This window comes from Pezoporus wallicus, unplaced genomic scaffold (assembly GCF_028554395.1).
Source record: "Pezoporus wallicus isolate ANWC-B61680 ecotype Strahan unplaced genomic scaffold, APGP_CSIRO_Pwel_v1 contig_6644, whole genome shotgun sequence".
NCBI lineage: Eukaryota > Metazoa > Chordata > Aves > Psittaciformes > Psittacidae > Pezoporus > Pezoporus wallicus.
In genome coordinates, this window is record NW_026637098.1 from 370609 (window position 1) to 398439 (window position 27831).

Consider the following 27831-nt stretch of genomic DNA (forward strand, 5'->3'; position numbering starts at 1 on the left):
TATAGATGCATTTAATGTTATATGGTGTATTTTGGTACTGCTTCCAAAACTCTTGTGGAGAGGTTTTATAGCGTTTTGCCCACGGAACAACAGTGGTTTTGAGTTTTCCAAGGTCTGTTTTTTTCCTGTTTGTGATACATCCATTATAGCAACTGCATCCAGATGCGTCAGGATAGCATAAAATGATATAAAAACAGACATTTGGCTTTAAATAGATTTATTTGGTGATGTGGTGGGTGGACTGGAAGCAGAGTAATCCTGTGCATAGGTCATGGGAGATCTGGGTTCTATTCCCAGTCACTTCAGTGAATCACTGCATTACTTTGCCAGGCAAACCCATATGTTTAAACCTGGGTGCCCAAATCATTATTTGACACCCAGAAAGCGGTATCTCTTGTAACAGCAAAAAAACTACTAAAACCTTCCATCTGTCTCTGGCCTTCTACGCAGGGTAATGGGTAGGAAGGGAACCACTGCACTCATTTGGGCTCCAAATGACCAGGTTTTGCTGGCTATTTCCAAGAACACATGGATAGTTTCTCTGTTGTTTTGCGCTCCGGTGGCTTCTGCGCCAGGGCACAAGGAGTGAATCAACACCATCAAATGCTTTAGCTACTTAATTTACTCAGAGTCGTTATCCATGTGCCTACTTGGAATTCCATCCTGTGCCCTTCTGCAGGAAGTCAGTATGTTCTCTCTGGAAAGAAACCCAGGTTGCTTTTCCATGGTAATATCTCTAGACAGACGCAATCAGAGTAGATGAGTCCCAGCCAGATCTCCTGTGCCTGGACTCTTCCTCCAATGCTACTCCAGTTGTCCCTATGCCATGTTCAGTGCATCCCTGCTATCATGCCCTAGGAATGACGTTCCTTCAGGCTGCAACACAAGCCTAATGTTATTGCTGACACTCTGAACTGGAAAAGAAGAAGAAATCACGTTTGAGGACTGCTAAGCAACGCTATCATTTGCCTTGGAAAGCAATGGGCTTGCCTTCACTGCAATGCTTTAAGGACAGTCTTGGAAAACAGATCAGGAATGCTCTGGGGCCAAATGATCTTTCCATAAGAAAGAGAAAACCCTCCCATCCCCATTTTTATAGGAAGCAGGTATAGTGAGGACTTTCAGACTCTCTCATTGTGTTGTGCTCTACTGCACACCCAGCACGAGACACAACCCACACCAGAGTTATGTGAGTAATTAGAATTCCATCTCTTGTTGAACAGCCAGCAGCTTAAAGAGTCCCATTAGCCACAGAAGCTGTTAATTGTGTTAAAAGTCCTGGTGATGGCATCCTGTGATTAGAGATGTGTCTCACAAACCTGAGAGTGAGCTAAATTGTTCAGCTGATCAATAGACTGTAGAGGTATTGGGGGGTTTGAGCTGATGTAAAGCATCTTTGTAGATTATTTAAGCATAAAGAAAAGGCTGACAATGTTTGGCACATACATAGGCCCTGTTATTTAAAATTATTGCTTATTGCAGCATCTCAACCACGATGTGATAAATATTACTTCTGTGTGACTGCTAGCATCATCAATTAATAGAATCATAGAATCCCAGACTGGTTTGGGTTGGAAGGGACCTTAAAGCTCATCCAGTGCCAACCCCTGCCACAGGCAGGGACCCCTTCCACTAGAGCAGCTTGTTCCAAGCCCCTGTGTCCAACCTGGCCTTGAACACTGCCAGGGATGGGGCAGCCACAGCTTCTCTGGGCACCCTGTGCCAGCGCCTCAGCACCCTCACAGGGAAGAGCTTCTGCCTTATCTCCAACCTGAACTTCCCCTGTTTCAGTTCAAACCCATCACCCCTTGTCCTGTCCCTACAGTCCCTAATGAAGAGTCCCTCTCCAGCCTCCTTGTAGCCCCCTTCAGACACTGGAAGCTGCTCTGAGGTCTCCCTGCAGCCTTCCAGAATAGTTTCCAACATAGTGGAAACTATTCTGCAGGGATGTGTGCAGACTCACACAGACATCGGTGACGGAGCCAGCGCTGAAGTTTCTCGTTGCTAAGTCAATGCTAAGTAGAGCTCGAGTCTTTTTCCAGCTGATGAATTTCCTTATCCCTAACAAGTTTCACCAGTCAATGGCGTCACTGACAACTTCTTGCAATAGAAAAGAGTCAACACATTTTGCTATTTTCATAAGAAAATAGATCACTTGTTTAATTCTCATGTGACAGCTCAGTCTGGCGTGTATCTGAGTGCTCACTGTTTAATAAACTGCCATTGAAACAGTGTTCACTTGAGTTGAAAGTGATTTGTGCTCCTCACAAGTGTTCCATTTTCATTTTAAATGCGTATCAATATCACTTCCACTTGGCTCCAAACTGTTTCACCTAAGTTTGTTTAAAAGGCAAGTAAAAAAGCCATTATACTTCACCATTTACTACCTGCTTTTCAAGCAGAATTGACTCCAACACGATTCAGGTCCTGGATTTACAGTGAACTTTGCTGCTTTCTCTGCCTCCTGAGCTTTAACATCAGAGATTAGACCTTGCAGAAGCCTCTGCTCTCCTCCTTGAGAGCGTTGAGTGATTCTTGGGTTTGAATAGGAAATTGCAATTAGTAAAAAGGGGGGGGTGAAATCAATGGCAGCATATTTCATAGTCATAAAATAAATGAACACTTGCTCTGTTTATATTACCCATATAATAGAGCAGGAAGTAAAGATCAAGGCCATGTTTATAAAGGACTTGGCAAGTTGTGTGCTTGGAGGAAGAGAATGGGCTCATGCTTAAAGTGTTTCAAGTATGAGGTTTGGATTTTAGGTGGTGCAACCCAGGGTATCTCCTTTTAATCCAGTGCAAGGGCTGTGATTTACATCAGTGGAGAAGCTGGTTTGAGGGTTTCAAGGGAGAACAGATATGGTAAAGCAAAGTATTTTTTTCCTACTGAAAAGCATTCACTTGTGTTTGCTCTCTAAGTTTTGGGAATAAAGCAGAGGATCAGGATCCCAACTCCCAGCTTCTTTCACTGCATAAAGCTGCGAATGATGTTCAGAGCTAGTTCCTGCCCTGGACAAGGAGGCAAGTACCAGACTGGGGCTGCCCACTGAGCTCTGCCTTCAGGTACTGGCATCTCCCTGAGCCCTACAATTCCCAAACTATTTGCAAGCTACACCCCCCCCTCCCCAATACACCTGATCAATGAAAGGGAAACTGAGGCACGGACAGATGGGATAATTCATCTTGTAGTCAGAGTTGTAGTGAGCTACACCACAACCTCCATCCTCACAACACCCCTATGGAGAGCTGAGATAACTCACAAATGCCACCCTCACCCCGAGAGAGGAACTGAAGCACAGAGGGACGAGACAGCAACATGGGGATACCAGGCACCCACAGCCCTCATCCACCACCCCAGGGACACCTCAGCTCCCAAAGCACCATCAGTCCTGGGGAGTTATCCCACTGGGGACTGAATGACCTCAGTTAGGTATCTAACACCCTTGGGCTCTAGCTGCCCCCAGGGAAGCAGCTACAAAAGCTGGAGGGAGAGCAAAACCTCAGCAGGGCAAAATCTATGCTCATGATGCTGTGTCCATTGACTTGAGAGGCAGCTTCAAGCAAGAGGATGTGAAAAGTCCTGATTGAAAGGACAGAACTAGCTATGATGCTTCCTTAGCTGCTGAGTCAGCTGGATACAAGTCCCAAGGGGGCTGTGGGACCCATAGGTCCCACCCAGCAGATGGAGTGATGGATCCCTCTGCTTTGCTGAGCTCTGTGCAGAGCCCAGCATCAATATTCAGGTTACATTAATCTCTTTTCCCTGCCCTAGGTTTAGCTGCTCCACTACAGAGAGTTAATCAGGTCCCGTGCCTGTTACTGGGTGAGGTGGCGATGAAGAGCACTGGCTTTCCTGCTCTTCATGGACCATGGGTAGCACTGATGCTGAAAGGGGACATTGTGTTGGCCATCACAGCTCCCCAGTGGGCTCTGTGCCTGCTTGTCCTTCTCTGCACTCAGGGAGCTGCATCCTTTCACCGCAGCAAACAACTTGCCAGAACTTCAGAGCACGACCCATCGGGCACCCCCAAATGAGCACCCGGTGATACAGGCACCATAGCAGGGCCAGGAGCTGAGGGCACAGCTCCTGAGGGAGGTGAATCAGTCCTGGGGATCACCCAGGACCATCAACTGTGTAGATAAGACTTGGTCCTGTTCCAGGTCCCTGCACAGCACTGGCATCCCGGGAAGTCAGTGGGACTTAATGCTTCAGACTGACATGCTCCTTGAGGGGATCAAACCTCACTCACGTGCGACAGTATCACCAGTTCCCAATGGAATTGGAAATGGAAGGGGATTGGGACCACTGAGGCATATCCAGGGGCCCTTCCCCAAACTGGGACAAAGGGAGGCTGGGAGAAAGGATGGTGAAGCTGTTTGGAGACCATTGTGCCACAATTCCAGCCTGTTTGAAGCAGAGCTGCTTCCTCCTTCGCCTGGCCTCTGTTAATGAAGCTGCTGAGTGCAGAAAGAATTAATTAAACCAATTATTGTGCTGCTATTTTATTCGTTTGCTATTTACTTTGATTGATTATATGGCTCTGATTAATAAATATTGAGCAAGTGTTAATTAATTGAGTTAATTCATTGCTGGTGTGTTCCCCTACCAGTTATCTCCCTGCAATGAGTTGTGTCCTGAAGGTTTGTCCCACTGAGCAGGTCCCCAGGGGCTCAGCCATGGGCAGTGGGGCTGGGATAGGGGGACAGGCTCACTTACCAAAAGGCAGGATGAAGAAGAAGGGGAACCAGCAGAGGATGAAAACACCCACGACGATGGCGAGAGTCTTGGCTGCTTTCTTCTCACGGGAGAACTTGAGGAGCCGGACAGAGAGGGAGCTCCTCAAGTTGTGCCCCTTGCTCCGGGTGCTTGAGAGAGGCTCCTCCAGCACGCTGCGGCAGTGGATGCGCAGTACCACCTCCATGGATTTATTCCTCTCCTTCTTGACCCCTGCTTCCAAGCTCCGGGTGGTCCGCCTGGCCACCACGTAGATCCTGAAGTACATCACCAGGATGACCATGAGGGGCAAGTAGAAGGAGAAGAGGGATGAGAACAGGGCATAGCCCGGCTCCTCCGTGATGCTACAGATGCTCTCATCCGGCGGTGGCGGCTCCTTCCATCCCAGCAGTGGCCCGATGGAGATGACCATGGAGGAGAGCCAGACCACCACGAGGATGACCCCCGCCTTCTTCTCAGTCATGATTGTGGGGTACTTGAGGGAGTACTTGACACCGATGTACCTGTCCACGGAGATGATGCACAGGCTCATGATAGAGGCGGAGCAGCACAGCACATCCACCGCTGCCCAGATGTTGCAGAAGATGCGTCCAAACACCCAGAAACCCAACACCTCCAAAGTGGCCGAGAAGGGCAGCACGGTGGTGCTGAGCAGCAGGTCGGCGATGGCCAGGTTGACGATGAAGTAGTTGGTGACCGTTTGCAGGTGCCGGTTACAAGCCACCGAGAGGATGACGAGGATGTTCCCCACGATGGCCGAGAGGATGAAGACAGCCAAGAAGACCCCGACGCCCACCGCCTGCACGTCCAAGGCGAAAGTCAACGTGGTGCCGTTGCCCTCGGGGGTCTCCTCCGCTTGCAGCCCCCAGGACCGGTTGGCACCGCTCTGGCTGCCCTGTCCCGTCCTGTTCCCACTCAAGCTGCCATTGCTCAGCTCGGGGAAAGTCATTGTAGAAAACGTCCGGGCTCCATGGAGAGCGAGGAGAAAGCGATGCCGAGGCGCAGCCCCCCCGGCATGATCCCCGCAGCCCCCTCCGAGACTCGCTCAGCACCCTCGGCGGGGCAAGGCTTGGTCCCCGCAGCCGGGATGGAGGGATGGAGGGAAGCGGGATGCGCTGCTCCGAGCCTCCCACCCCTGCCCAGCTCCAGCTCCCCTCCGCCGGCTCCGGCCGCAGCTCAGCCCCGCCGCCGGCCCGCCCGGGGGGGCAGCGAGCTCCGTGCCCCCCCGCTGCCCTCGCATGCTCCGGGGGGCTGCGCCCTGCGGCTCCGCTGCTCTGCGCGTTCAATGGGGAGAGCTCCGGGAGCGGCGAGGGGACGGGCCGGTTTGGGGGGGGGGGGAAGGACGGGAGCCCCGCGTCAGGTGCCGGAGGAGGAGGAGGAAGAAGAAGAGGAGGAGGAGGAAGAAGAGAGGGCGGTAGCAGCGCTGCTCTGCGGGACGAGGCGAGCCCGGGGCAGGGTGAAGCCGGCAGCAGCGCAGAACCAGAGTGGGGGGGCGTAAAGCGAGGTGGCGAGGTGGTGGGAGGAGCAGGAAGGCACTTGGGGGGCAGGACCCATTCGTGGGGGGTAGGGACCACTGTGAAAGGGGCAGGAGCACACGGGAGAGGGGAAGGAACGCGCCAGGAGGGGGATGGGGATGCACTTGTGGGTTAGACACCCATCCCATAGGAGAAGGGACCCCAGGCACCCATTCCTCGGGGGGGGGGGGGGTCAGGCAGCACGGGGGTGCAGACACGTCGGGGGGAGGCTGGGGGTACCGCTAGAGCCATCCGCTGTCGCCAGGGGGCAGCAGAGCGCAGGGTTTGCCCTGTGGGTCCCGGTCCCTCCCTGTTCCGGGGGTCCTGGCGCTGCGCTGAAGCGGGGCTCACCTTCGCATGAAGACCACCCCTGCCCTGGACCACGGCTGCAGCATCCCTCCAGGAGGATGCTCTGCAAGGCTGGAAAGTCCCCCCAGACACAGCATCCCATCAGGAGGTTGCATTTCAGGGACAGAAGTTCCCCCCAGACACAGCATCCCACAGGAAGATGCTCTGCAAGGCTGGAAAGTCCCCCCAGACACAGTATCCCACCAGGAGGATGCTTTTCAGGGACAGAAGGTCCCCTCAGCCCCAGCATCCCATTAGGAGAATGCCCTGAAAGGCTGGAAGGTGTCCCCCTCCCCAGAAATAGTATCCCACCAGGAGGATGCTCTGCAAGATTGGCATGTGCCCCTAGCCCCATGATCCCGTTAGGAGGGGTGCTCTGCTGGGCTGGCAGGTCTCCTTTCTTGCCTTGCATCCAGGGCTTTCAGCAAGCATCCTTTTCCTGCTAACCCTGGTCCTCTCATCCTTCCACTCCAGCCCAGGCACCCCACTGGGGCTGCAAACAGAGCCTGCCCATCGCTGGTTCCCCCCAAAAGCAGAAGGGACAATCAGCATCCTGCATTCAGGCCCAGTGTGTGATCAGCAGCTCCCATGGCTGTGACTTAACCCTGCTGCAACACTGGGAAGCAGCAGCTTGTGTTTAAAACGTATAGGCACAGATTTCTGGCTAATTTAAACAGGGTTGTTTTGTTTTCCCACTGATAAAAGCAGATCCTGTTTACACTGGTTTCCTCCCCCTGGCCCTGCTCTCCTGCCTCCATACATTGCGATGGGGACTGACCCCAGTGTTGAACGGGGGCTCTCCCTCGGCTCCATTCTACTGTACACAGGAAATACTTCCTTGGAGTGTGTTTGTCCATAATTTGTCAACTTTTCTCTCTTCAAAATATGATTTTAAACGGAAGTCCAAGTGGACAGCAAAGTGATTCAAATCACTGCTGCTCTGTCAGAGACCTGTTCATTCACTGGCTATGAGAGTAAAGATACAATAGCATATTTATTCCCTCATTTTCCTTGACAATCATTGCTGGAAATGACACATTTTTGATCCTCCTTAGTTCTTTCATGCATTTTCTCTTCCTTTAGATTTCACCCTCCTTCCTGGAGCTGGGGTTTTGACAAACATGATAGAGCAACTGGAAAATACAAGCAAAAAGGAACAAATACTTTGCAAGGAATAGCTCAAAAGGATGGTTTTGCTTAAAAAAAAAAACCCTTTAATTTCTTTTTTTTAGTGTGAATTAAAGCTCAAACAAGCAACACTTGAGGTCAAATTAGTCATTTTTCCTCTGTTTTGATGAAAACATGTCAACTCCCAAAATGAAGTATCTCTTCTTACTGGGATGCTAAACGCAGCATGGGATGATCTCAACCCATGGAATTTTGTAGCTGTATCTTTGCAGCTATGCAGATTGCTGTCTAGATAAATATATCCCATCTAATCTATCCAGTGACATGTAGAGATAAGGAAAACATGTGCCTTTCTCCAAAGTTAAGGCTGGACTGAACTTCTCACGTACAGTGGGATTTTAACCACCTTCTTGGTCAGAAAAGAGAGGTTTCTCCTAAATGACACAATAGGAAATGCCATTAGGGTGAAGATTGAATCTGCCCTGCATCTTGCCCTCTTTGGGTGAGCTCTTCTTTCCTGACCTCATTGAAGACAACTTGCCCATGTTTCTGAGAGGGTTGGGCTGGTGTGGGCTACAGGGTTTGCATGGGATGCAGGTATGGCATCGTCATCTCATGTACCCCGTACATGCATCTCATGTATGTGGGGGTAAGATTGCCACCGTGAATGCTTCTAATGGACCCCTCCCATCCATGCATAAAACCTCTGAGGTTGCATGGGTGCCTTTCCCCTCCACGCCAGGGCAAGAGAGAGCACGTCCCATGTCATCACTGCAGCTCAGCTTGCGAATACCAACTCATTAAGATCCAGTTACCTCATTGCTTTCCATCTGTCTCCTGTTTCAGTCTAAACCAGGGCTATTATGGTTAATTGAAACTAATGAGGAACAGGTTTATACTAATGCACTTAACCCCAAATAGAAGTGTTTGGGTAGGTCTGCACGGAGGAACTGAAGGGCTTGAAGTAAATACGCATGGAGATCTACAAGCCCATGGGACTTTGCCAATCCTTTCACATGGAGAAGATGAGGGGTGATGGGCACAAGTTACTCCTGGGGGGGATTCCAACTGGACACAAGAGGAAAATGTTTTCCAATCTCCACAGCGAAAGGGTGGATGCCCCCGTGTTGGGCACTGTTAAGACTGGGCTGGACAGGGTGCTGGGCCATGTAGCCTAGGTCATTCTTTGCCTAGAAAGGCCGGACAAGATGATCCTTAAGGTCCTTTCCAACCTGAGCTTTTGGGTTTCTATGAGTCAATCTGTGGGCTTGAGGTGGAAGGAGGTACAGCTCTTTCCTCCCTATTTTTACCTTTTGGGCAGAGGTTATCCTAGGGCTTGGGTACTGCCGTATAGTGATGGCAGCAGGGCTCTTTAACACCTGATGAACAGTGTTTGTCATTGTGGTTATAGGAGGAGTGGTGAAGTGTGTCTGAGTTGTTCTCCTTTGCTGGTGTTGTGATGATGCTATTTTGACTTTGGTGAAGGGAATTCTTTGGTGTAAATGAGCTTTGTGATGAATGATGAATGTGTGCTTTAATGGTATTGTTGTAGTGTTGTGATTTTATTTGGAGTCTAGGAAAAAACAGGCTGCACTGAATGCTTATTTCTTAACTAATGAGGTGAGAAGGATAAGAAATAGCTTATTTTAGCTGATGGGTAAAGGGGGGAAGGGAAGGAAAGAAAGAAAAGAATGGCATTAAACAAGGTGGCAAAGCATCTTTCAGGCCATCAGCAATCGGTGCCTATTGATATGCATGGGCTATGGGCAGTTCAGGAGGAGCAAACCTCCACCCCAAACCTCAGACACAGCCTAGCACAGTGGGCAGGAGCCAAGGAAAGAGGCTCTATTTTCTGTGTGCAAGGAGAATTGCTCTGAGTGCCATGCTGATATCTGGGAAGCCAGTGCAGGTGGGATGAGCAGATAGAACAAACAGATAAGTGTGGCTTATTGGGCTGGTTGGACATGTTTGTTATTTCAGTGGGATTGTTGATGTGTTCAAAATGAAGCATTCCTCAGGGATGTTCTTTTTTTTTGTGTGTCTTTAACACTGCTAAGAGCCATACAATAAAATGCTTCAATACCAAGAACATTTTAGATCAAAACACTTTTTAGCATGGGGGTGAATGAACAAAACATAATGCAGATTACTTGAGAAATCACTAACAGATTTAGCAATTAGCAGAACAATTGCTAATGACGTGGAAAAAGAGCAGCCACTGATGTATAGAATAAAATAGAATGAATAATAGCATGAAAGATAAATCACAGCACAGCTAAGTAAATAAAAATGCTACAAAAGGTCAAAATTGCAATGAAGAGTTTCTCTGTTATCACAGAAAACTGGTTCTGTTGGCAGTTTGGTTTCTTTGAGAGATTTCACTTCCTGAGACATCAGCATTCATTTGCCATTACTCCATTTTTAACTACCAGTTAGAAATTGAGACCATCGTCTGCCTCAAACGGTGGGTATGATTTGAGCCCTGAATCAAAGCCCTTCTGATGAGGAATGTCTCTCATGGTTGACCCTTCTGCTCATAAATGAAAGACCGGAGAAGCAGCTTTTGGAAAAGGATACCAGACTTGGTGTTGGCCTGCAAAGAAGCTGTCGTGATGTCTTTCCATCCTAGCAGTCATAAGATAACAATAAAGCTTGGGAAGGTCATAGTCCCAAGAGCTACTGTTTAAATGAACAACGGATATGGGAGCTGGGTAGAGCAATGGAGATGTCAGGAGCACTGGGAGAAGGGGAGGGTCTGCAAAGAGGATCCTGGGTGCTTGGCTTTAGGACATCCCTTTGGCAATGCATTTCTGGGTCTTTTTGCTTGAATCCTCATGTGGTTCAGCTTGGCTTCTGCAAATCCCCCCATTAAACCAGCAAGGGGTGTCCCTATGAGTGATGTTAACAGTTCCCAAGTCTGGGAGTATAATTTCCAACTATAATACCAGAAGTTTTTAGAAGAAGAGGAGAATAATGCCTCTCTGGCAATCAGGCAGGGTATGAGGGTCTTTGGGCTTGGAGACCACATAGTGTCCAACACTGGGCATGTGTGTGAAGGCACCTCCAAGCTTGGTCCTGCTATAGACCTGTCCATGTGTTATCCTGGACACGAAGGCATGGATATGGGCAAAGGGGAGGTCAGGGGAGGAGGAAGGTGAAAGTGGTGTGGCCACAAGGAAAGAAGAGTGTAAGGCAGAGGGTGGACATGGATTGCTTGGTTGGTAGAGGTGAGTTGATCTGTGCGTGTTAGTCCAGGCCAGGAGTGTGCTTTAGAAACAAGGTAATAATCTTGAGTCTAATAAAACACCAACAGCCTAAAACCTTTTGGTAATTCAGTTTGCATAATAATAAATAAATTATCAATCTAAATCTAAGTGTAAATATAGATAAAAGTGTAGCTATAAATGTGTTGATACAAATACAAGAATAAATATGCATATACATGTAAGTATTAATATAAGTATGAATATAAATGTAAACGTACAGGCATAAATGCAAGTATAGATGTAAGTACAGATAGAAGTCTAAACATGATAAATATAAATTACACAAATATAGCTACAAATACAAACAAATATACACTCACTACTTCTATACATTTAAGTTACGTTGTGATTTCTCTCAGTAAAAGAAAGAAATCTGTTTCTTAAGTGAACATAGGGACACCCCACGTTTCCACCCTCAAATTTAGCACAAATAAATGCAAACAAATACGAACACATGCAAGAACATGAGACTAAAGTTAAACTGTGCAGACCAGGTGCTGTTCCTCAGCTTTGCCTTCAGTGAGAAATAACCAGTTACTTTAGCAGCTCCTTCACGACAGATTAACAAGATCTGGGTTCAATGTGTGTGAGGTTTGGGGGTGTTTAACAAGCCACCAAAATATTAAAGGATGAGAAACAAATGGCAGGGTCACTTATTTCACCCCCTGACTGGCTTCCTCATGTCCACCTTGAAGTGGGAGTCAATAAAACACGTGCTTGATGCTGGCTACCTGGGGGCAAAGACATGTGGTGAAGGTACAGCCATGACCTGAGGCTTGATGCACTGTGGAAATCCATCTGGGAGAAGATGTCTCTTGCATTAATACCTTCAGTCACCAGCTTTGTTTGTCTCTTATGTGGTGTTTTTTCAGTTTCCTTTTCAATTTAATGCCATGCATATTACAGAGTCCAGATGTTAAACGATGGAAGTTGTGCTTGTACTTAGATGAAAGCACAAGAGTATCTTGTCTGTTTGGAAAGCAAAGGGGATGTGGGGGAATAAACCAACAAGGCATCATTCTTTTTCTTGCTTTTAATGCCAACAGTGAGAGGCAATGCTTAACAGGGGCTTGATCAGTAAAAAGAAGGGCATTTACCAGCCCTCTGGGAACAAATCCAAGCACCTTTTCCCCCACAGAGATAAAAGCACCATTCTGTTTTATATCTTCTGAGGAATTTGGCCCAATATACCAAGATGCTGACCTGCTGGCTTTCTCCTTCATGCAGCTAAAACAAAATCCTCTTGGCAGAGGTTTGTCTTGCCAGTTGAGATGACACAAAACACCAGCCAGCCTGCGCTTTGCTTGTGCTCCAGATGTGGCTGGTTTGGGAACTGGTGTGATACCTGACAGCGTGCAAAGGCTGCTTTAAAACCTTAAAGATCATTTTTGGGTCTATCGCATGGGTGATTAAGGTCTGAGAGAGTTACATCTCCTCTGTATGCCTCTCTTTTTCCTTCTGATCAAGTGTAACCCGTTGCAAAGTGGAATCTATGGCAGCACTGAGAGCAGGAGGAGGATATCTCCTTATCCTTGATAGCCAGAAATGCATTTCTAGGTCTTTTCACTTGAACTCTCATGTGGTTTATCTTGGCTTCTATCAATTCCCTCTTTAAACCAACAAGGAGTATCCCCATGAGCGGTGTTAACCCAACAGTTTTCTAGCGTGGGAATATTGTTTCTAACAGAGAGGTTGCACATGTATAAATACCCAAAGTAATTAGAAGAGAACACTATCTCTAGTTGCTGTTCCAAATATTGCAATCTGATGCAACCTACAGAGTTAAAAGTTGTAATGGATTTAGCAATAAGCGTAGCAATGGGCATGTAAAAGCATTAGCCAGGTGTTTGCTTTTAGCATGACACATGTAGGATAGGCTTGCTCTCTTCTCCCTGCTCTAAAGTGACTGCATGACTGTATTCTGATTTAGAGGCCAGAAGGGAATATCAGCTTTGTCTTGGTTAGTAAAAGTGAGAAAACATTGCTGATAGCTCTCCAGTTTGGAGGTGAACTAGGTCGGAGAAGCACTATTAAGACAGGCTTTGCTAAAGGAATGGCCTTACTGCAATGACTAGTCTGTTCGGATGGCAGAATCAGTTTCTTATTGGTTATTCCCAAGTGATTTGGGGCTGCTTTGTCATTGCAGTCAGTGAACTTGGCCTTCCAGGGCAGGGCTTTCTGTTAGCAAGCAAAGCCAGGGAGGAGCACAAGCAGTGACAGATAAAAACATGCCTCCAGAGCTTGAAAGAGCAACTGCTTTGGAAGCCCATGACCAGATGCAGATGTATGTAGCAGGTGAATGCCCATCCAAAGATATAACGCAGAGGATGCTCTTGCTAGGCTTAAATCAGATGCTTTAAATCAGACTTTCCAGTTGTCTACTGTCAGGATGTCTCTTCAGACAGGAAATGGTGCAGAGCTGCAGTCCCCAGATTCCTTCACTGGTGGTTTTAGACAACATATTTAGGTGAACTTTTAACCAGGGTATTTCTGTACCTGGAACTTCTCAAGAAGCCATCTGGTAATTGTAGCATATACCCTATTTCCTCATCTTCCAGAGGGAGGACGGTGGGAGATCTAAACCCCAAATGAGGGACCAGATCTCCATTCCCTCTGGTGAAGGCCTAGCCTCGTTTACTCAATGTCTTTCAAATTACACATCCCAACTGGAAGGAAGGGGTTAGAGATAGATTTCAGAAATATTTTACATATTATCCCCCAGTTAAAGACAAAGAAACAAAGGTATTAACCAAGAGCCTGCAGGGAAAGGAGCCGAATATTCTGTCTCCAGTGTCAGATTTCCTGGATCACTATGGTCCCCGGTGAGCAGGGCTCAGTTGTCCCATTCTTTCCTGTAAGGGTGGTGAGGCACTGGAATGGGTTGCCCAGGGAAGCTGTGAATGCTCCATCCCTGGCGGTGTTCAAGGCCAGGTTGGATGAAGCCTTGGGTGCCATGGTTTAGTGTGAGGTGTCCCTGCCCATGGCAGGGGGGTTGGAACTGGATTATCTTAAGGTCCTTTCCAACCCTAACTGTTCTATGATTCTATGATTCTATAAGGCTGCAGGTTGCAAGAGCTGGGAGAGTTGAACACAGCCTGACAATATCTTGGCAACGTTCAAGGTGCAAACAGCCACTATTTTACAGAGGCTCTCTTTGCTTGGGGTTATCCCCCGCACCTCCTTCCTTTTCCCTGTTTGAGCCTTTCCTTGGAAGTTAGACAGTCCTTGTTGTGGGGACACTGACAGAAGGTGATTGTCACACACTATGCCAGCAATGTCCCAGGTGTAAATCTCAGGGCATTTGGTAGGGTCATTCATTCTTCTGGTGATAAATCCACAGGGTTAGAATACATTACTGCTCTCAAGAGAAAGCCAGGTCTGACAGGCAAGTCAGGAGCAAACTCCCAGAAGGTACTATCCAAATCAATCCTTCTGACCTTGGCTATTAGGGAGCTTGAAATCTAATGAGTCAATCAGACAGGAGACATGACTCCCAAAGACTCATGGAAATTACTTGGGAGAAGACAATGAATAATCTTCTTGCGTCAGCCAGCTAAAGAGCTAAATCAGGGCAAGGGAGATCAGTCATTATTAAAACCATCATCATTATTTTTAGTAGGGGGTACAATATAACGATACAGAGAGGAAAAGGAGAGATACATTTCCAGAAGTATGTGTGTGTTATGAGCAGCTTGACAGTCACTGGAAGGTGATGGTGCAGATCAGAGGCAGCAATCTAGAAAGTGAGGTAGAGAGTTACTGAGACCACATTAAAACTGATGGGAACGCAATGCAGGTATTTTCTAGCTCTGTTCCAGGAAGGAAACAGGATTTATTGTTTACTGTGCGGTGTTTGGATAAAGAAGCATCCATAAAACCCTTGCTGTGGAAGTCACACTGCAACACTATCAGAGAGGGGAAGCCTGGAATGGTTTTGAAGCGTGCAGCTGCCCCCAGCTCCTGGTTTGGAGCAGTGGCTGGTTGCAGGCCATGATGCAGGAGCAGAAAGGGAAGTGCTGTAATCTAATACAGATGTTTCATCAGCGAGTGAACATTTGGTTTTGACAGTAGTTCTCTGGCATTCAGGAAATTACTGTGGTTAGAGATTAATGCTTTCTACTGCTCTGCTTTGCTTCCAAGGATGAAGGAAAACAAAACATGAAAAATGAGTCCAGAAGATATCAAAAGCTGAGGGGTGGTCTTAGAGTTTTTTTCTTACCCCATGTTTAAAGCTGTATTTGCTGGAGAAAGTGTGGGAAGCAAATGTTTGCCTTAGCATGTAAGATGAGCATAGCAGCCAGTTGCTAGAGCCAACAAAGATCAGAACTCGGGTCCTCACCATCTAAGGGTGCTTCCTAAATCCAAATGATTCCATGTGATGGGAGTACCCTAGCACAGCAGTGGAAGGAGAAAGGGTGAAGGTGAGCAAAATTAGAATGAATCCTAATAGCTTATTGAATGCCAGGAAGGGAACTTGCTTAGGAGAGCTCTTAGCACCCATTCCTATATTTTTCAGCATGACAATGTATGAAAATCACTGTGTATAACAGTGACCCACCTCTGATCACTTCTTATGCTATGAAATACCTGGGGGCAGTACTGTACTGGTGAGGAAGTATGGATTTTTCCTGCACAATGGGTATACCTTGGCAGTGATGGCTGTGACACTGCTGCCAGATGATGAGTATCTGAGGATGAATATCTTCTTGGATGCAGATCGGCTGTTATATCAAAATGCAGCCAAAATTTCCAAGAAATGAACTAAAAGAAAGAAAAAGGGGCTGGTAAGTACATCAAACACAAATATTTCACCTCTGCCTTTGGTTGGAGGAGGAGTAATACATCTATATACTCTGGTGAGGGTATAGATGGTTTATACTCACCAGAGTATATAGGTGTATTACGACCTACCGGCTCTGTTGTTATGCTCTTTCCTGGGCAGCTTGCTACTGTCAGAGGCAAGACTCTGGACCTTTTTCTTTTCCCAGCAAGTCCACTCTTCATGTTTGTACCAGTAAAACAGGTGTGAGGCCACTGCATGAGAAGATGTGCTAACCTTTTCCCCCAGGATTTCCAATGAAAAGAGAATCAAGAAATAATTGGAGAGAAAGCAGAGATAGAACAGCATGCCACAGGCCAGGCAGCAGGACTCCGGTTATCACTTAGAACAGATGTCTGCTCTCCTGAGTTTCCAACAGGTTTCATCTTCTTTTCATTGTCCTGATGCAATGAAACTTCAAACACATGAAACTGATACAGAAGGGAGCTGACGGCACAATTTAATGTGAAAAATCCCTTCGTGTTCATAGTCCATGTAATTGTTTTTGGAATACTTTCATGGGCATCACCTAATTCTCTGGAAGTAACTAGCTGGATTCAGAGTAAGAAAACCTCCTTGGATTCCTGGAAGCAAAATTAATCCTGGTTTGTTTCGTTTCTTTACAGCATGTTGGAATTGTGAAGCTGCATGTGGTGAGAACAGTGTGAAGCACTCAGCTGAAGGAATGCTTTAAGGTATCGGCCACAGGGACTGCTGAGTTTATCTCTTTTCACACTAAACAGGCAGAAAGCTCTTGGAATTATAATCGATAGTTTCATAAACACGTAGGATTTCTATGAACCAACCCAAAGGTCAATAGAGTAAAACAAAAAGCACCACAAAAGTTAACAGTGGAAAAGAAAACACAGAATGCTATTAAAGCAGCACAAACCCTTAATATTTGGACTTTCCTACATCTCTAATACTGTGTGTAGGTTTGGCACCATCAAAGAAGATAAAGGAGAACTACAGATGAGAGCAATGAATCCATGCACCTGTGAGCAACAATTAAGACTCCTCAGTTTGGGAAAGAGATGCTTAAAGTGAAGATAAAAACTAAAGGAGAATGGAGGTGGTCAATAAGAATCAGCTATTCCTGATCTCTTTCAAAGTGAAACATAGGAGCCATTGAATTAAGCTAGCACAGGTCAGATTAAAAGGATACAACTTCTTTGCCAGAGGATGTTGTGGCACAGGAAGTTTATTTGGCTCCTGGAAGAGTTCGCACAAGTATTGGAAGAAATAGATTACTAAATTACATCAGATTCAGGAAACATTCTGAGCTGAAAATAGTAGTAGGTAGTGAGAATGCACAAGGAAGTGTCGTGATTTTGTGCCATGGCCTAATTCTCCCTGACTCTGAGCAAGGCTGACAATTTTAAAGGCACCTCCAGGCACATCACCAGCAAAGAGTCCTTATTAGAGTCCTGCCCCTCTACTCTGCTCTTGTGAGACCCCACTTGCAGCACTGTGTGCAATACTGGTGTCCTTAACATAAGGGCGTGGAGCTGTTGGAAAAAGTCCAGAGGCCACGAGGATGATCAGGGACTGGAGCATCTCCCATATGAAGACAGGCTGAGAAAGTTGGGGCTGTTCAGCCTGGAGAAGGGAAGGCTGCATGGAGACCTCATAGCAGCCTTCCAGTATCTGAAGGGGGCTACAAGGATGCTGGAGAGGGACTGTAGTGATAGGACAAGGAGTGATGGGTTCAAACTGAAACAGGGGAAGTTCAGGTTAGATAAAAGGAAGGAATTCTTTCCTGTTAGGGTGCTGAGGCACTGGCACAGGGTGCCCAGAGAAGCTGTGGCTGCCTCATCCCTGGCAGTATTCAGGGCCAGGTTGGACAGACCCTTGGGTGACGTGGTCTAGTGGAAGGTGCCCCTGCCCATGGCGCAGATTAAAACTAGATGATCTTAACGTCCTTTCCAACCTTAACTATTTTATGATTCTATGACTAATAAAAGGCACACTTTAGATGCCAGTTAGGGCTGATGTGCCTCACTGACCTGTCCAATCCATCCCCTGAATTACCCCAAGGAATAGTCTAGGGCAAGAGATGGTTAGACTTGGTCATCTTAAAGGTCTTTTCCAACCTATTTGATTCTATGATTCTAAGAGTGATGAGGTCAGCGCTCTGAGGCTGTGTGTGCCAGAACCAGCAAGAAGAGAGGTGGATCTGCCATCATACTGATGCCACTCATAATCCCATGACTGTCTCAGTGGGTGTTTGGCTCTATATCCCAAAGGTGGGGAGGATCTGGAGCATTCTTCTGGGAAGCAGCCTTGAAGATCAGTCACAAGACAGACAAAGGCTTGTATCTGAAATCTGCCTTGGTCATCTCTTTTCGGGCTGCGTGCTTTGTATTTTCCCATAATGGCTGGTTCAGGATCACTAGACTGGTTAATGAAGTGGAATGATTTCATGAGAGATGAACCCAGACTGGACTTCAGCCAAGAAACATAAATGGTTCAACTACCTGATTAGGAGATGAGCTTAAGCCAATTTGCAAGCAAAAACAAGGTTTGTGGGATTTAAGTCAATTCTCATTGTGGTCATTGTCTCAAAATGCGAAACATAAGAGAGATGGATCTCCATGTGGCTGGAAAAGATTAGAAAATGCGTTGTTTCCTTCTCATATGATACACTTAATTCCCAAGTATCTCTGCTGGACAGCTTGAGTGGATTCTTTGCAGTGCTGACTTTCCCAAAGCAATGCTGTATCCTTCAAAACTGTACTCGAAGCAACACGTTCCCAGTAAGTAAAACTACACTGCTGAGATATATGCTCGATTGGAGCTTGTTTCCAGAAACCAGCTTAGCTCCACAGTAGCAAATCACAGTGGTGCTTGTTTAATTGGGAGGTGTAGCCAAAGCAGGACACACCAAGTAAGACCTGTGCCAGGTGTGATACGTGTTCAGGTGTGTGGGGCACTCACTGAAATGATGTTGAACAAGTTGACCAACCCAATACTTGATTCATTTTGTACATTTGCACTGTATGCTTGCCTGTAACTCTTGGCACTCACAACCATGAATCATCATAGACACTTCACTCAAGCTACTTTTTTTAGATGCACTGAAATCAAGGAGAAGAGACAAGCATTCCATACTGATATGGGTGCAAGATATCAACAAAATCCATAGGCAGCAGCACTTTGCCTAACAGAAAGTAAACTGGAAGTTTCAAAAGGAGTTTTACATTTATGGGTAATTATATCATGCAGAATTAGTGATTGGATTCTGAGGTGAAGAACAGTTTGGACTGAATTATGGAGACCAACAATATCCATTAAACAAAAATTACAGCTAATACTTTTACTCTTCTGGTATAAATTTCCTTAAATTGGATAAGTCTCCTTTCATTCACAGCAAAAAGCTGTCATTGAGGCTCTTGAGTTAAGGACCGGTGTCTTTCTTTCCCTTGATCCTGACTTTTTAAGCACTAGTGTGTAGCAATATGTCTAATAGAGATGGTGTCTTCAGTAAATAAGTTAAAAAAAAGAGGAAAAGTTTCCATGCACACAATGGAAGGGGAAAGATGAGAACAGTACGACCATGTAAATAATGCAAGTCACATAGCTTAGTGCATTACCAAGAACTGCTCAGACAGAAAGGTGATGAGCATAATACAGATGAGCATGCAGAATGGGAAAGAAACCAAAGAGATAATCCATGCAATCAGTAACGTTCACCTTTTAAGCCTATCCGAATAGCAGGATCCAACCAATTTTCCTTTTATTGTTCCTCTGTCAGCCGAGCACAGAGCCCTACGTTAAAATAAGCTAAATGGGAGAAAGCTTCTAATTGAAGCATTACAAGAAATTTCCTAGAGGATATTAAAACACCCAAGACACAGCCTGTAGATGAAATACAACGCAAAGAGATTCGAGCACTAATTAAGCAGACAAATAAACCACAAGGACTATAAACAATCCAGCCAATGAACTAGGGAAAAGCTCTTCTCTGTGGAGCTTGGCCACAGTCTATGTAAAACTGGACCCAAGAACCACAATCAGAGCTGATGCTGGAATTGGAACAGCCTTGGCTTTCCTATAAAGTTGGGATGAGAATGACCTCCAAAACCACGCCAGCAATGGTGCAGTTCTGCTGAAAGCAGCCTTTCCTGCTATGTGCACCAGTTGGCTTTCTTTGATGTTTGATTTGGGTTTAGTGTTTAAGAGGGGTGCCAGAACTGATATGCTTGCAGAAAGGTCTCTTGTGTAGCAACAACTCACTCTTTTGCTAAACACTGATTGTACCTTTAGCATGTGCCGCAAACATCTTCCAGCTCTCAGTGTGAAAGACTCACTTTACAGCTTTGAATTCATTTATGGAAAACTAACAGAATTAGTAGTAGTGATACCTATTAGTAGTACCTGAGGGATGTGAGACAGGAGTTCTTTGACGCAGACATGTCTGGGAGGAAGAGTACAGCAGGGTATATAAAGAACCCAGAAAAATCTGAACTGTAATAAGCATAAATTTTTGATGGGCAACTAAAAAAAAAACCCAACCAAGGAGAAAAGGAAATGTTATGACTTTTAATAGAATGGGTAGGAGCAGGCTGAGGACATGAAGATAGAAGACAGCTTGGATGAGAATGAAACAGCATGGTTGTGTCTGGAAAAGAAGGCTAGATACTGATAATGGCCTTCAGAAAAAGGCATTTCTCAAACTGGAATAGTTAAGACCCAGGAGGGAACTATTTTAAAGAGAAAAATTGTGGAGAACTGGCAACGTGTTAAGAAATTTTTGTTAAAGGAAGGCATACAGACTACCTTATTTGGTCTACCTTTTATATTTATTTGGCCACGCAGAACTTTAAGGATCTCAGAGACAGGTAAAAAATATACAGAAAGTTCATCAAAACATTACTGACAAGTTTATTAGACAAGCATAGAGATAGAGGGACAAAAATCAGTTGGGCAAAGAGTAATAGAAAGCATCTGATAAGAAGAATGAGATAAACGTCCATGACGTAGTTGCTCCTCATCTCAAGAGAGAGGAGGATGTTAGAAAAAGACATAAACAATAATGCTATCTCAGAAGTGATTGGGTGTTTGGCACAATGGACATCACTGAAAAGGAGTTAGGTTACAATGGGAGAATAAAAGATAGGTAATTCGAATGATCTGTACTAGACAACATCCACCCATGTGTATTCTGGGAGATAGTTGGAATAATCCAGCTAGTGACCTTTGAGAACACTGAGGGGGAAGGGAGATGGCAAAAGACGAATGCAATGCCAACCTTTAGAAAGAAGGGTGAGGTGATGCAGTGAGTTGGCATGATTTCAGTTTTCAGAATAATATTGAAATAAATACTTGGTCTGTAAGTGTGAAAAAGACAAGTGAGGGATGAATAACAGCCAAAACACTTTTATTTCTTCTTAAATAACAAGCCCTGTTGAAGAAATTGGATTTCTTATTCTTTTTGACAAAGCAATAGGCCTGAAGGAGAGGAAAAAACCCATAGATGTCAAATATTATGACTTAAGGTCTGGACATTATTTCACTAGATAATCTCCTAAGCAATTTTGGGAAAGAAGGATTAGATAATGCTACTATTTATTATAGTGGCATTTGACTGGAAAATAGCAAAGCATTAATAACTATTCTTTGAGAAGTATCAGACCAGAACAAGGCATTAAGAAATAAAAGCATAAGCCTGCTGTAGCACAGGTACCAGTCAACGTTTTTATTCATGACTTTGCAGACTGATGGCATTTGCAATCCATGTGAACAAGCGAGGTCACAAGACTGATGTCCAAAACTGTCTTGACAGATTGGAAAGGTCATCTGGAAAAAAATGAAGTCCAATTCAATAAGGCCACATGCAAAATTCTAGCCCTCAGAAGGAATTATCAGCTCCACAATAGTCTGAGTGGCAGCAGCCAGTGGAGGAGAATTGTGGCCATGGCAGGCACACAATGAACATTTGTCATAATTCACATTGCTGCGGAAAGGGAAACTGTCCTGAAGAGATGGGAATCCATCAGGTTGTAAGTAAAAGTAAATTAGGTTCATAACAGCTCTTTTTCTCACTTAAAGCATTCTAATATGACATGATAGTCTTGAAGGGTGGTGAGGCGCTGGCACAGGTTACCCAAAGAAGTTGTGAATGCTCCATCCCTGTCAGTGCTCAAGGCCAGGTTGGTCAGAGTCTTGGGTGCCATGGTTTAGTGTGACGTGTCCCTGCCAATGGCAGGGGGGTGGAACTGGATGATCTTAAGGTCCTTTCCAACCTAAACCATTCTATGATTCTATGAATCATATTGCTGTGAATCTATTGGAAATCAATCCAATTTTTCACCACTTTATGATTTTGCAGGATTTAGGATAATTTATTTACTCTTATTGCACTTTTAATTTGGATACTAACTAAAAAAGGGCACAAGAGAGACAATAGGAATGTTGTCTAATGATATGATCATGGCTATGACTGATTTCAGCACAGAAATCCTGGTGACTTCAGTCTACAGAAAGTCTGTGGCTTGTGATAAGCTGTCCCTACTAATTCAGAAAGATCATAGAATGATAGAACCATAGAATGGTTTGTATTGGAAGGGACCTTGAAGCTCATCCAATTCCACCCCCTGCCACTGGCAGAGACACCCTCCACTAGAGGAGCTTGCTCCAAGCCCCTGTGTCCAACCTAGCCTTGAACACTGTCAGGGATGGGGCAGCCACAGCTTCTCTGGGCACCCTGTGCCAGCGCCTCAGCACCCTCCCAGGGAAGAATTCCTTCCCTATATCTAAAGATGCTGAAAAGAATGAATTGAAAATGTAAGATAATTAAAGCAAAGAAAGAAAAAGGGTGGGAAAGAAGGGGTAAAGAGTTAATCCCTCTTTTGTGTGGATTTGTGCAGACAAAGAGAAAAGGGGGTGCTAATATCCCAAGTTCTTTAACGTTTTGATTGGCATGAGCAATGTAAATAAGTCAGTTATGGTTAGAACTTGTTCCTACATGTCCAGACAGCTCTGTAAAAATATAGACACTTAAGGAGGGGTGAATCCTGCCAGTGCTTACCCAGACATGTTAAACTGCTGAGTTCAACACCGCTGCCTCGGTGAAGGAAAGTTTTCAGGACAGTGTGCCAGGCATGTCCCTTAAACAGATTAGTTTGTGATCCTTGGTCAACAGTCTTTTGAAAGCATATCCAATTCCCAGGCCCTTTGGAAACCTTACCTGGCATTAATTCCATTTGTATTTACCAATGCTGTAAATTAGAGGTGTCACATGGAGTGATAGCTGCAAAAAAAAGCTGTTATTTTTCATACTCTATGGGTAGGAATAACAAGCCTGCTTAAGGGCCAGAAAGCATGATTTCCCATTTTGGAAGAATCTGAAGAATTAATTATTTGGCAGAACAAATGTACTTGTAAAATTAAGTGTCAGAACACATTTTGCCCTTTGATTCCCTCTAAAATTCTCAGCTAAACCAACTTACCCCAGATACACAAATCACATGCATCAGCTGTCTAGCAGGGAAAGGGAATGCTAGGTCAATGAATAAAATATCCCTGGATTTTTAAAGAGATGAAGTAACCTGAAATCTTTTTCAATCCACAAACAATTAAAAATGTTTGATATGCATTTTTTGTCTTGGTTTTGCACACATTTTTCCATGGTCATCAAAAACTTTATGTCTGGAATACGTGAGAGCTATTCATTGCGAGTTTGTCGAGAACGGTGCATGTACATCCACTTCTAATCCCAGAATCCAGAGAATATCACAATAACTTGGCAGACAATTATTTCACTAGGAATTATTACTTATTTCACTAAGAATCATTCCTGCTCTCCAGCACCACGCTGAAAATCCCAGCAGAGTATATGAGGAGGATTTATGTGCATGCCTATATTTTTTTAGGTATTTATTAATTGAACATACATTTTTGTTTTGCAGTGATTTACAATAGACTGCATCAAGCAAAATAATTTGTTGTGAAACTGAGGGGAAAAAAAAAAGCAGAAGAGCAACTGGAATTCACTGAGGCCAAGGAATCTGGCATCCACATCACATTTTGGAACCGCTAAAGATTCCCAAGACAAAAAGCAGCTTGTTTCTGGGACATATCACCCAGTTTACAGTAGCAGCAGATAAATTTAATAGTGAAAGAAAGCTTCCAAACAAGAGCAGTGATAAAACCAGGTACGTTAGGCTATTTATTTGTTTTGTGATATATCTCTAACCTGCCTAATGCTGCAGGAGATGACATGCTGCCTTTTGCTTTTATTTATGAAGTAATTGTGTGAACCTGATGGTTCCAATATTGGACCACCAAAATTATGACAGTATTTAGACGTAGATGAAACCCAGAGGGTTTTCTCGCAGCTCATACTAATCAGAGCAGTTAATAAGGGAGTGATTGATGAATCAGGTGCTGATAGTGTTTGTGCTGTGATTACAATTTGGTAACTCTGGGGTTTATTTGCATAATCACCCCATGCCAGCCACAGCGCCCTGACATTGACTGAGCTTGCAATAGCGCTAGGAATAACCAACTGATTGAGTTACTGCAGCAAACCACTTTTGTCTGTTATGATGCCTTCTGGACACGGGGTACACTGAAATGCTTCACAGCATTAAAGTCACAGCAAACACCAAAGTGAAGCACAACTTCCCTTGGGGGCTTCATGCTTTACCCCATAGTTGACCATGGGGGGCATTTTTAGTGCCAGTTGCAGAAGATACAGTCATTATAGGCTGCTGAACACAAAATGGGGTGGTGGTAGAGAAGGTGAAGCCAAGGGAAAAGGGTTTATATATTGGCTGTGTTTCTATATTGGCAATAAGGCTTTTAAGAACATGAGGAGTTAAAAAAAGCTCTCTGAAACCATCAAGAAGTCTTAAAACATCTTAGCCCGCAGCCTGGGCAGAGAGTGTCAGGGAGAGGCAAAAGGTATGAAAAACAAACACAGACTTAAAGCTGTGGTTGCATTGGGATAACTGAAGAGATGGGAGGATGGAGGAGATGAGACCAACTTGTTGCTTTGCTGGTGAAGAGAAAGGAGAAGGCAGTGACAGATGTGTCTCTTATACCTGGCTTCCTATTTTTGCACAAGTTAGGGTGTTTTCTGTGAGGAAGAAAAAAGTAATTTTTGGACATGTAAAAGGAATTATAGTAGATTTTTTTTATAAAGAAGTTACCAGGCACACTCAGAAAATACAATCGTGGGCAGTCAGCAGTCTGGAAAATTCAAAAGAGCCGCAAAAACATGTTTGCACTGAACAAAAGCATGGAGAACAAAAGTGAGAACAAGCTTCTTCCTTTAGTGTTCACCTTATATTGTTGGGGCTCTTTTAAAGTTACAAATAAAGTGGTCGTCTTTGTAGATATTATTATGTGTAACTGAAAATCAAGGGAGATAGATGGTAAGGAAAACACATAATCTGAATCATCCCTTACAGCTGCATGAATGGGACCCGTGTTGGTCAGGATATCGACGGGCTGAAGCATCGGAGCTGTGGATTATGAATGTGACCACCAGAAACTACAAGACTGCTCATAACAGAAGCTTCTATGAACTGCCAACACGCTAGATTTTGTTCACAAATACCTTTCAGTTCGTACTTTGGGGCACTAACATCACAGGGTAAACTGAGGCACGGTTTGCTGCAAAGGCTTTTGGTCAGAATGAGATCTCTGGTTACTTCATATATGGCCACTAAACTCTGTGCCCACTGCCCCTGGTGAATAGAATAGAATATGAATAGAATAAGGATAAGGATATAATAAACGTAAGAGTAAGAATAAAAATAGAATAAACCACACCAGACTAGAATTATTATAAAGAAATAATGAAATGCTGAATATTAAATGCTGCATTTATTTAGCTTGGGGTTGTTTTTGGACGAATAGCACTGCAGAGGACATCTGGATCTACCAGAGATGGTGAAGTTTCACCCAGCATCTGGCACCCTTAGAGCACTGCTGGCAGCCTGCTGCTTGACAGAGAGGGATTAATTCCTGTGCAATGCGGTGGCTTTGGCATGGATCAACATGAGGGATGTCAACACCACTTATCTGTTAAACCTCACCAGAATTATATCCACTAGAATTATATGACCTGGAGGGAGAGCAGACTTCCCGGGCAGACAGTCTGTAGTACATGGAAGCAAGTCACTGAGATTTTATGCATCTGTCTTGCTTGCAAAGGCGCTATTCTGTCGTTCTGTTTTTACTCCATGGACACGTAGTTTAATTTGCCAAACTGTAATCATGCCAATATTAATGATCTATAATGAGTCAGTCATGCAAAGTAAAACCTAAACACCGGGGAGATATTAGAGGTGATGTACTTATTTTTTATGTGCATATTAATCTGCTGACTTTAAATCTAAAGAACACTGTTTGACTGAAAAGGCTTTCATTATTAAAATTAAGCTGGAAGTTATAAGGCAGAAAAGATGCTGAATGTGGCATCTGTGGCAGCAGTGATTTACAAATATCCATTTTGAAAACCAGAGAGAGGTTGCATTTCAAGACTTGAATTATTCTGTGAACAGTAACTGATTAACTCGTATTAATCTTATGTTTGCTTGTTTTCTTGACCTGTGTGAATGGCACAGGCATTCATTAGCATTTGTCACTTATACCCATTAAGCAAAGATGTCAAGGGAATGAATAACTGAGGTTATAGGGTTGGAGGGGAAGAAAGGATAACCAATGTCTACTTAGCAGAGTGTACTTAAGCAAAGGACTGTGAAGTGCAGCCATGCAATGTTTTAATTTATGTTCAATTTGTCCAAAATCACAGCATTTCTCAGACTTCATTGTGCCGCAGGCGACTCCACTAGTACTGAAAACAGGTTTGTCACGTTAATAAGTACTTAAGCTAAGTAAACTATATAGTTGCTGACTTTGAGATATGTAAAGATCTCCCAGAGACAAATAAGATAAGGGTATAATCTGAAGCATTTTAGGAATCTTGTGCTTAGTTTAAGTCCAAAGGGATAACCATGTGTCTTTTTTGAGCATCCTTTGCTGAGCGGATTTGAGCTAACCCTCGTGACTCTGCTCTCCGTGGAGAGTGCTATGTCTAATCCATTGCAAAGCTGTCTGTGCCTTTTACTAATAATCTTATTGACTGAGCCCAGCTCTGAAATTTGGAGTGTCGTTAATATTGAACTGTGCATTTGTGGCTATTTACATAATATGAAATAGTGCCATCTCACAGCGGCTCATGAGTTGGAGAGGGGGCAGTGTCACAATCCAGCAGAGAACAACAGAGGACTTATAAGACCATGCCACTGTACAATCAATAACCATTAAATAGCCAAATACATGGGAGCAATTTGCAGAACCCACTCCCCCCCTTTGTACGTACTAATGAGAGTCTCAGCACACAGGAGGTGAACTGGAGATATAGCTGTGAAAGGTGTCAGGTCACAGACCACTTCGAAGGGCAAATAAAACACCTCAAGCTCCAGCTGTGTCAATCAAAGTGCTCTTATCCCAGCAAGAATACACTTTAAAAGGCAGCACAGCACACAGCATTCGCTTTGCTGCTTTAAACTGTTTGCACATTCAGCATCATGGAGCAGGAGAGCGCCAGGACGTGGCATTCACAATGGAATCCATTTAGGAGATGTTCACTACATGAGAGGAGCCCAGAGAAGGGAAATTTGACCCAATTGCCTGGGCTGCAGAACAGCTCTGAGCAGACCCCTATAGGGTCAATGTGTGGTTACATTAAAGATCTAATAAAGATGGCCATAAGCTACAAAGCACTGAACTCTAGTTAGCTCTTACCCTCTGGAAAATGGGACTGATTTTTCAGGTGTGCTGGTAACCATTACCCCTGAAATAGTTTCAATCATCCAGTCCTGTGAACTCTGACATGTACCCAAAGCTCTTTGTCCCTTCCATCAGCCATCCAACCTAGAAATCACGACTATCCCTTCAGCAGCTTAACCTTGCACAACAAAATGCCCCCAAAGAGTCCTCGATCTAAGCGTGGGCTCAGAAAGTTGTTACATCAAATTTTAGTTAAACCCAGACATAACAGTCA

General features: G+C 44.7%; 1 protein-coding gene across 1 annotated transcript in view; it reads right to left on the reverse strand.

Annotated features, from left to right (window-relative positions):
* Positions 1 to 6054, reverse strand: part of ADRA1D (adrenoceptor alpha 1D) — a 50281-nt gene extending 44227 nt beyond the window's left edge. Inside the window, exon 1 of the mRNA XM_057403212.1 lies at positions 4720 to 6054. Within this exon, the coding sequence (XP_057259195.1) occupies positions 4720 to 5686 (967 nt within the window). The 5' untranslated portion in view covers positions 5687 to 6054. The remainder of the gene's footprint in view (positions 1 to 4719) is intronic.
* Positions 6055 to 27831: the final 21777 nt, after the last annotated feature.